The sequence below is a fragment of the Gastrolobium bilobum genome, unplaced genomic scaffold, assembly GCF_033153095.1.
Source record: "Gastrolobium bilobum isolate Gb01-03AN ecotype WA unplaced genomic scaffold, APGP_CSIRO_Gbil_v1 utg6685, whole genome shotgun sequence".
NCBI lineage: Eukaryota > Viridiplantae > Streptophyta > Magnoliopsida > Fabales > Fabaceae > Gastrolobium > Gastrolobium bilobum.
The window spans coordinates 377,658-387,315 of NW_026898013.1; the positions used below are offsets into that span (position 1 = coordinate 377,658).

Genomic DNA, 9,658 nt, shown 5'->3' on the forward strand with positions numbered 1-9,658 from the left:
ACAACCTCTTACAATCATATCTTAACACCGTTAATTTCCGCCAATCAACGGTTATAATTTTCTCAAATTAAACTCATTAACTAATTATTAATTCACAAGAAATTATAATCATTGATTGACGGAAATCAACGGTGTTAAGATATAGTTGTAAGAGATTGTAAAAAAAAAGTTGTAAGTATAACCTTCCTCTTCTTTAAAAACTAAACAATGTGAGTATTTACGTTTTTACAAACATTGCATCAAACGACAAGTCGTCAAGGTGAAATACACAAAAACCAATCCACAAGTCATTACAGGACGCTCTTTCTCACTCACCAGCCTCAGTCTCAGCGTCACCGATCAAATGGCCACCGTAATCGACGGCAAAGCCGTCGCACAAACCATCCGATCTGAAATCGCCGACGAGGTGCGTCGCCTCTCTCAGAAATACGGCAAGGTAAGCCCTTTTTTTTTCTTTTCTCAAAAACGGAATGTTAAACAAATCGTGATTTTCCAAATATATAAATTTTGTGAGATTCAGATGTGTGTAACTTTAGCTTAGGTTTGCAGGTTCCGGGGCTGGCAGTGGTGATAGTAGGGAACAGAAAGGACTCGCAAAGCTACGTCGGAATGAAGAGAAAGGCGTGTGCTGAATTGGGAATCAAATCCTTCGATATAGATCTTCCGGAGCAAGTATCCCAAGCTGATTTAATAAAGCAGGTCCACCAATTGAATGTTAACCCTGATGTACATGGTTGGTCAGTTATCATTGCTTTCTTTCCATATTTTATTGTATCTTTCGAATTGGATCGTAGTGATGCGAGGTTGACCTTTAGATTTATATCTGAAGAGCATTTAAATCAAAACAAATTATGCTTTTATAATGTTTTACTAATCTTCGAGCTATTCTTGTAGCTGTATGACGGAGATTTTCGATGTAAAATTATGCAGTTGTCGATACCAGTTATATAAATATGCACGAGTCGTGCTAATTCTTTGTTGGTTTTTTTTATGAAACTCTAGAACTAGAACATTTGAAACCCCAATGAAGTTTGCTTGGGTTTATAGTCATGGATTAACCTGAAGTGAGGCTTTTAACAAATAAAAAAGCGGCGTTTTATCTTGTTTGCAGTTGGAAATGCAGAATCCTTTTTGTTTTGGGTGCTGGGTCGAGAATGCCTCAATAATTTACGTGCCTAAAAACATGCTTTAACATGCATGGGCTAATTTACATACGAAATTCATATATTCTTTTGGACCTTTTTTTTTAAAGGTTTGGTTTGTTATATCCACAGGTATATTGGTCCAACTTCCATTGCCTAATCACATAAATGAAGAGAAAGTTCTGACTGAAATCAGCCTTGAGAAGGATGTGGATGGCTTCCATCCTTTGAATATTGGCAAGCTTGCAATGAAAGGCAGAGAACCCCTGTTCCTTCCCTGCACTCCCAAGGCAAAATCTCTTGATTCTGAAAGATTTTAGAATAAACTCTATTATGTTGACAATTGAATGAATTTTGCCCACCTATTTCCATTCTTTTTAAGACCTACTATTATTGGGCCACATCTCACACTTTTAAAGCAAGTGGGGGACGTGGCCCAATCATAGTGTGTTGGTAGCATTCCTCTTTTAGTAGAGTATTTTTCTTACAAATTATGGACAAAGACGATATTGGAGCTTGGACTACTTAAATTAGAAGGAAAATAAATGCAACAAATCTCTCAAAATAATCTGTCATTTTTTAAATCATACTATCCTCTCATTGATGCATTGTTTTCATTAAGGTGTCGCTTGTATTGACTGAAATTTGGCGTGAAATTTATTGGGGTTTGCAGTTTTGATATCTTTTTTGAAAGCATAATTTTTACTTGTGAGGTAGCCTCAGCGAAGACATGGGTTTTTGATCTAATGTTTTTATCCTATATTGTTTTGTAGAGGTGATAAACTCATGCTAAGAGTGATATATATGAAATACTGGAACTCTATCAAATATATGGGTTGAAAAAAAAAAGCTGCATAGAAAGCAATAGAAAGATACAATCATTTAGAACAATCGTATCAAAAGATATTCTTCATTGTTCCTCCACATAGAAAGGACTTTAGTACTTTATAATTAATGCTTTTCTCTAAATGTGATTTAAACAATTCTTGCTGATCAAGAATTTATAATTATTACAAGGTAGCTTTTGAAATACTTTCTCGAAATTATAAGTAGCTCATTTACAGTTGCCACTATTATCATGTATGCAGGCATGTCTTGAACTACTATCACGAAGTGGTGTAACTATAAAGGGAAAGAAGGCAGTTGTGGTTGGTAGAAGTAATATAGTTGGATTACCAGCTTCATTGCTGCTTTTGAAAGCTGATGCTACAGTTACCATTGTACATTCACACACCAGTCAACCAGAAAGTATCATACGTGAAGCAGATATTGTTATTGCAGCAGCAGGACAGCCAATGATGGTAACTAGTAAAACATATTTTACTTTATCTGTATCTCTATTCTGAGTCTTTGCGCAGTTCTTGTCAAGTTTTAAATTTTAGCACTTGGGATTTGGATGGTTCTTACTCTAAACTGTCACGGGCTACGGGATGCATTAAGAATTAGCTTACTGAAAGTTTCTCCCATGCAACCCCCGTCCTTGGTACACATGACTTGCAAATCTGTTTACAATAGGTTTCAAATGCTACTGGTACTGTTTAGGAATAGCATTTTTTAACCTTAAATTTGGTTTTTCTTTTCATGACGTTGGTTTAAACAATATCTGTTTACACCCAAAAAAAATAATTTTTTTGATAATTTTGTGGTTGGCCTTGTATCCTATCAAGTAGCTACTGCTAATCTTCTTCCTGATGGATAGTTCACTTTATGCGTAGTGAAATTATTTACTTTTTTTAGATCAAGGGCGGTTGGATCAAACCTGGAGCTGCAGTCATAGATGTTGGCACAAATGCTGTTGATGACCCAACAAAGAAGTCAGGTTACAGGCTTGTTGGAGATGTAGATTTTGAGGAAGTATCTAAAATTGCTGGTTGGATTACTCCTGTTCCTGGTGGTGTGGGTCCAATGACAGTGACGATGTTGCTGAAGAATACTGTGGAGGGTGCCAAGCGCACCATTGAGCAGAATAACTAATCTCCCTTTAATAGATGAATGTATTTTACATAACCGCTACAATCGGTTTGGTACAATCACAATTATATTTCTGCACTTTCACTATCTTCCGCCTCCTTCCCTGCCCTTGTTCTTTTTCCCTTCGGTCCTTCTTACGTGTTTCTCAGAAGAAGCTTTCACTATGTGTGTATTAAGGATATTTTAGATTGGATTTACTGCCATTTGAACCTCCTACTTAAGGCTGGTCCAAGGCATCATTGACACAGTTAGCGGGAAAGGCCTATGCTTTTAGTCGATTAATGCGAAGAGATAAAATAACAAATAACAAACAATGCTGCATGTTATTCGTGTATACACGGACAGTATAAGCTGCATGAGGGGAAAATCACTGCATATATTTCGTCACAATTATAAATATTCAATATGAATCATAGATTATGCTATTGATCTAGTCTCTGTTAGAAGCTCTTGCAGATTATGAATAAAAAGCAATTGGTTACTAGGAATAATTACGCATTAGGTAACGGAAGACTACAGGGGAGCTTAATCCTTCAGATAATTTCTTGCTGTTTGTTATTGTTGTCTTCAGAGCGGCATTGGAATAACTATTTACGCACTCGTAAGTACAAAAATAATATAATAAAAAGAGGAAGGATATTCTTACTACTAAATTTTTTTACTACTAACTTACTACTTATCTAATCACCATTTAATCAAAGAGAGAGAATGTTAAAAAGTTTTTGAAAAAAGAAAAAATGTTGATCCAATGGTGATTAGATAGGTAGTGAATTGGTAATAGAAGATTTTGGTAGTAAAAATATTCCTCCTCTAATAAAAATGGTACCTATTAATTAAAAACAAATTTTAATTGGTATGAACTCAAGTCTTATGTTGATGTCAAAAAATTCTATCCTCCTTTGAGCCATTTTTTCTCCCTCGCTCCGATGCTTGCAACTTCAATGTTTTTTAACAGAGTGCTTGTCGACAATAATTAGCTCAGCGAAGCGACGTCGTAGCAATCAGAGTCAGGGAGCGTGGTACCTTAAGATCCTCACCGTCCGTTTCCACAATTGGGAAAGACCGAAGGTTCAGATTGTGACTTGTTTGGATAACCCATTGATAGTAGTAAGAATAACAGTAACTTGAAGTGAAGAAAAAAAAGATATGAAACTTGGCAATGGCTGTGGTTGCAGTGCAGCAGCAATTCCTGTGCTTCTCAGAATCAAATTGGATGAGTAGAAAAAGACCATGCCTTAACACTTACGGTGCCATTTTTCTACGTTCACCTAAAAAGATTCAATTTTCACTCATTTCATGCTCTTCATCACAGACCCCAGAAGCTGATACTCAAACTGCTGAATCTTGCGTCAATTTGGGTCTTCAGCTCTTCTCCAAAGGACGGGTATTATCTTCAACTTTTCCTTCCGCTCATCTCACTCGTTTATTTTCCTTGTACTCGAACCATGTAGTTTAAATGGGGAATTCAAAGTTCCTTTTTTTTTTTTTAATGGACTCTTTAGGTTAAAGATGCTTTAATCCAGTTTGAGACAGCGCTTTCCTTGAATCCCAATCCTGTGGAGGCCCAAGCTGCGTTATATAACAAAGCTTGCTGTCATGCATACAGGTATAATATCTTTTTACAATGAATGCGTGTGGATTCCACAGTTTTTTCACTTTTCATTAGGTAATTAGTAATTTCATTAGCTTTGTAAATTTCTTGAAACTGCTCCCATACTAGTCTGCAAATTATGACATCTGAATTCATGAGTAGAAATTATGTCTGTGGGCACGGCATTTAGTCAATCAAATTTGCCACTTTATGGTAGTTGTTCTTATTCATTCAGATTGAACCCACTTTGAGTCGTGGGACTTGTATATTGTTATATGGTGAGGCAATGTATCCACTTGCTATATCTGGACGTGCTTGATGAGTTTTACTTGCTAATCCTGGGGAGTTTGTTGGCAATCAAACGACTAAGCAAGTGGGCATCTCTAAAGTTATTAAATGTCTTCAGTTCCTTAGATATAATAAATGATATGAAAAAAAATAAAATCAATTCGGGGCACTGGTTAGGTTATACTTCTGTTTTTATCATTACATTCTAATCTGGATGTTGTTTGGTTATTTTTGTTATGAAGAGGAGAAGGAAAGAAAGCTGCCGAGTGTCTCCGCACTGCTTTGAGGGAATACAACCTAAAATTTGGTACAATCCTCAATGATCCAGACTTGGCCTCCTTCAGAGCTTTGCCTGAATTCAAAGAACTACAAGAAGAGGTTTTCTAATTAGTTCCAAGGATTTTGTGATGCTAAGTTGTTTGATCTTTATTTGCTTTATTGCAGTTGTCAATGATCAACTCTCCTAAAAGTTTAAGCTGTTAGATGAAGGTTCATTAATGACTTTATATATAATCTCTAACGGTTATAGATTTGAAGATTACTATATTCTGTAAAATCATTGATAAAAAAAAAAAAATAGTCTTTGCTTCATTTGTTTCCTCCCTTTGCCCCGATTGCCTCTGTGGAGACAGCCTAAAATACGAGAGGACATCATTGAGAGGGATAATGAGACAGTCTGAGGGGAAGGTTCATTTGAAGGGAACTTTTGACCCTCATTATAATACTGTCTAATTGAGGATGGAACATTTTAACATCGAATCTTAATAATTTTCTGCCATGCAACCAGGCCAGGCTGGGTGGGGAAGATATTGGCTACAGTTTTCGGAGAGATCTTAAACTTATTAGTGAAGTTCAAGCACCATTTCGTGGGGTTAGAAGATTCTTTTATGTAGCACTGACGGCAGCTGCAGGAATATCATTGTTGTTTACTGTGCCCAGACTATTTCATGCAATTAAAGGTGGTGATGATGCTCCTGATCTCTTGGGAACTGCTGGGAATGCTGCCATTAACATTGGAGGTGAATAGTGACCTATTTAACTTTCTGATAAAAACAATTCAGGATCAGTTTATACTAACTAATCTAGTATGTTACTTTCTCTTTGCTTTCAAGATAATCGCCATGTGTAGCACCTGAGAAAATACCTTTTACATTACTTCATTAAATGACTAAGCACCGGAATCAGCATTGTGCAGGTATTGTTGTTTTTGTGGCATTATTCTTTTGGGACAACAAAAAAGAGGAGGAACAGCTTGCACAAATATCCCGAGATGAGACACTATCAAGGTTGCCGTTGCGTCTTTCAACTAATCGTGTAGTTGAACTTGTGCAGCTACGGGACACAGTTAGGCCAGTCAGTTCTGTTTTCTTTTGTCTTCTACTTTCTTTCTATGTCTCTACATTACAGTATGTTGGATTTTTTATTTTTTATTGTTTTTTTATTTGCTTCTTTTTTATTTTTCTCCATTTTCTTCTGTATTATTTATTTTTATCTGGGAGGAGGGGGTTCTTGCAGTGACTGAAAAGTTTACCCTGTATTTTTAGTTGCCTGCATTAAATAAAAGAAGAGGGGTGGGGGGCGGTGGGGACTGCATCACAGTACATGCATTTTTCACACGAGATAAATGGAAACTATTTCAAATTTTAAATATTCTACGACCTCACAGAGTGATATATATTATTATTATTTTAAGTTCTGAATGAAAGAGGGTGAGTTTGAAGCAATGGTAAAATTACTTCTATCTGACTGAGAGATCACAGGTTACATGCTAATAATTATGTCATGTACTAATAATTATTCTTTAATGATAGACTAATATAATTATATAGTTATAACTGTTTGTTCTTTCTCTTTGCAAAAGTTCCTTTTCTATTTTCTCTTTATTTCCTCCCTTTTTTTCTTTTCCTTTTTAATGTGAATTATCCATGCTTTAACTGAAGCTTGGGTTTTTCAGGTTATCTTAGCAGGAAAAAAAGAAACAGTATCTTTGGCTTTGCAAAGAGCGGATAGATTTCGCACTGAGCTCCTTAAACGTGGTGTTCTGTTAGTTCCTGTCATCTGGGGAGAAGGTAGGGAAACAAAATTTGAGAAGAAAGGTTTTGGTCTTCGACCAAAGGCTGCTGAAGCTCTTCCATCCATTGGGGTAAGACTTATAACCATATGCCTTAATGATTCCTGCTCTTCATCTAAAACTTTTGTTTCTTTGATGAGAAGACACTAACCCATAAAACTTTGCTAGGAAGATTTTGAGAAGCGAACAGAGGCTGTAACTGCAAAGTCGAAGTTGCAAGCTGAAATTAGGTTCAAGGCTGAGGTTGTATCACCGGCAGAATGGGAACGGTAATATGCTCCGATATCTTGTCTATATTTTAATCTATTTCTTCATTAAATGTGGGGGGGGGGGGGGGGGGGGGGGGGGGGAATTAGCATCAACATAGATAGTTCAGGGTGGATTGATGTCATCTAAGAAGTGCAGGATACAGGGAGTGAGAGAGGAGTTGCTAATAGTTGCATGCTTATATGTGCTAACTTAAATAGGTGGATAAGAGATCAGCAGAAGTCCGAAGGAGTTTCACTTGGTGAAGACGTGTACATAATACTACGCTTAGATGGGCGGGTTCGAAGATCAGGGAAAGTAAGTGCCATTTTCAGAGCAATCTTGTTTTACTTTTCTTCCCATTGATGTAGAATTGTCATTTATTAGCTTGCTGCATGTCAACGAAAACTATGAGCATCATAATACTTAATTTGCAAACCTAATTCTCTTCCTACCGTCTAAAAGACAAGCACAAGGCCAAAGGAATCGGATTTTAAGAAAAACCAATTCATCATTTGGGATGCATTTCTTCATTTGATGACTTGTTTGCAAAGCTTGGTGATCATGCAGCATCTGATGTACTTTTAATTCATTTTAAATCTTAGTTGTCAGCTATAGGTATATTTTTCATTTTACTAGCTGGAATTGCATTAAGGGATTTTATCATTCAACATTACTTCTCAACTATAAACTATCAACAAAGCAGTTTGATTCAGGGGAATTTTTTTTTTCCCCTCCCTTGATTGCAATACTGTTTCGCATACTCTGCCATTTATCAGTACAACACTAGTAAATGCTACTGTGTTTGCAGGGTATGCCTGACTGGCAGCAAATTGTGAAGGAGCTGCCGCCAATGGAAGATTTGTTAAGCAAGCTAGAAAGATGAGAAGTAAACATTATACTTCCATTCCTCCACGATCAATACAGACTACAGAGAAGTGAATGGAAGAATTTTTAAAGGAAGGAAGATTAACATTGATAAAAAGTCTAAACGAAGTTGTATATTTTTTTACCACACAAATTGGTAAGTGAATGTATCTGGGCTTATCTAACCCTACTTAAATTCAATTTTGATACTGCCAGTTAAACTTGGTTATAATCACGCATTGATAAAAAGTCAACCAAACCAATATGATCATTATTTTAGCATACAGCAGATTTTAGCTTCATTTTTGACAACTTAATTCACATGACATGGTGAGTTCACAATCTAGGCTCTTGTGTAAATCTGTATCTGTTCTAGGAGGGTGAGTAAAAGAGTCCCTTTTTGTTTTTGTTTTTGTTTTTTTGTTTTTGTTTTTGTTTTTTAGTTTTTAGTTTTTAGTTTTTTTGTTTTTTGTTTTGCTTTGGGTATTTGAGAGGGGCTGGGGGGACTCCCTTCCACCATATAGTTTTGGGAAAACAATGTAAACACCTCCCTTGAAATTTAGGTTGATTGAATTTGTGAATTTTAGGGTAAAGCATATGTTATTCATCTTTACTATTAAAAATTTGATTTGTCATTTTATGAATTTTATCTTGTGTGTCGTGTGTGGGGTGGAGGTGTAGGACAAGAGTTGCAGCAAAATGCCTCTTGTTGCAGCTTCGAGAATGAAAGCTTCAAAAAGAGCTTATAGAATAAAGAGCTAGGATATTCTTACTACCCATTTTTTTTACTACCACTTCACTACCATATTAATCATCATTGGATTAGAGAAAAAGTTGAATGAAGAGAGAGAAAAAAAAATAACTTTTGAATACAATGGTGATTAAAGTGGTAATGGAGTGGTAGTAGAAAAAAATAGTAGTAAGAATATCTTATCTCATTAATCTATCCTTAAAATAAGTTAGATTCAAAATAAAAATAAAAATGAGAATGCAATTTATGTTGGACTAGATGCTATCGTGAGAGTGAGCAGTGTTTGAACTATTCATTTAATCGTTGATGGTAAAAGACTAAGCAGGTGTAAAGGGTTTAACAATATCAAAAAGATATTAACAAAGTTAAAACTTATTTTGTCATTGTTGGGTTGCGTAAATGCCAAGCTTTTCAAATAAGTAGAAGAAAAGTGATTCTTACACACTGTATACAAATGTAAAATAATTTTTTCTTTGAAAAATGGTTCTAAAATTATGTTGTATTCCTAAGAACATTGAGATGAGAAATTTTTTTCCTAGTTAAAATTTACCAAAGGCATATTTTCTAGTCAACATTCCAATGAAATCATTCCCAAGAACGGAGGTGGGTTGGTTGAGTTCCAAAGTTTATCTAGTTAAGCTAGAAGTTCACCATTGAAAACATATATGAATTTAACATAATTGTTATGGAGGTGTGCTAGGTCTCATATTCAAGCCTCACCAAACACCAAA

At 35.7% G+C, this 9,658-nt stretch overlaps 2 protein-coding genes across 3 annotated transcripts; both read left to right on the forward strand.

Moving 5' to 3' along the window:
- Window positions 1–280: 280 nt before the first annotated feature.
- On the forward strand, window positions 281–3,324 carry LOC133312214 (bifunctional protein FolD 2). The gene is made up of 5 exons (XM_061513386.1): window positions 281–436; window positions 550–733; window positions 1,275–1,432; window positions 2,231–2,443; window positions 2,880–3,324. The coding sequence occupies exons 1-5, from the start codon at window positions 344–346 to the stop codon at window positions 3,114–3,116; spliced, it is 885 nt and encodes a 294-aa protein (XP_061369370.1). The 5' UTR covers window positions 281–343; the 3' UTR covers window positions 3,117–3,324.
- A 909-nt stretch (window positions 3,325–4,233) lies between these two features.
- On the forward strand, window positions 4,234–8,723 carry LOC133312222 (protein LOW PSII ACCUMULATION 1, chloroplastic). Of its 2 annotated transcripts, XM_061513398.1 has the most exons (9): window positions 4,235–4,497; window positions 4,616–4,719; window positions 5,235–5,370; window positions 5,780–6,011; window positions 6,188–6,345; window positions 6,947–7,135; window positions 7,232–7,332; window positions 7,531–7,627; window positions 8,121–8,723. In XM_061513398.1, the coding sequence occupies exons 1-9, from the start codon at window positions 4,273–4,275 to the stop codon at window positions 8,193–8,195; spliced, it is 1,317 nt and encodes a 438-aa protein (XP_061369382.1). In that variant the 5' UTR covers window positions 4,235–4,272; the 3' UTR covers window positions 8,196–8,723. The 2 variants fall into 2 exon arrangements, 1 of the variants encoding a protein (XP_061369382.1); XR_009751652.1 differs by lacking the exon at window positions 8,121–8,723 and having other exon boundaries at window positions 4,234–4,497; window positions 7,236–7,332; window positions 7,531–7,626.
- The last annotated feature ends 935 nt before the right edge of the window (window positions 8,724–9,658 follow it).

Excerpts from the sequence above, each read along its gene's own strand:
- LOC133312214 (XM_061513386.1), top strand. The coding sequence starts at position 344 with ATGGCCACCGTAATCGACGGCAAAGCCGTCGCACAAACCATCCGATCT. Across the intron at positions 437-549 it reads TCTCTCAGAAATACGGCAAG|GTTCCGGGGCTGGCAGTGGT; the intron begins GTAAGCCCTTTT and ends TTAGGTTTGCAG. Across the intron at positions 734-1,274 it reads TGTTAACCCTGATGTACATG|GTATATTGGTCCAACTTCCA; the intron begins GTTGGTCAGTTA and ends TTATATCCACAG.
- LOC133312222 (XM_061513398.1), top strand. The coding sequence starts at position 4,273 with ATGGCTGTGGTTGCAGTGCAGCAGCAATTCCTGTGCTTCTCAGAATCA. Across the intron at positions 4,720-5,234 it reads GCTTGCTGTCATGCATACAG|AGGAGAAGGAAAGAAAGCTG; the intron begins GTATAATATCTT and ends TTTGTTATGAAG. Across the intron at positions 6,346-6,946 it reads TACGGGACACAGTTAGGCCA|GTTATCTTAGCAGGAAAAAA; the intron begins GTCAGTTCTGTT and ends TGGGTTTTTCAG.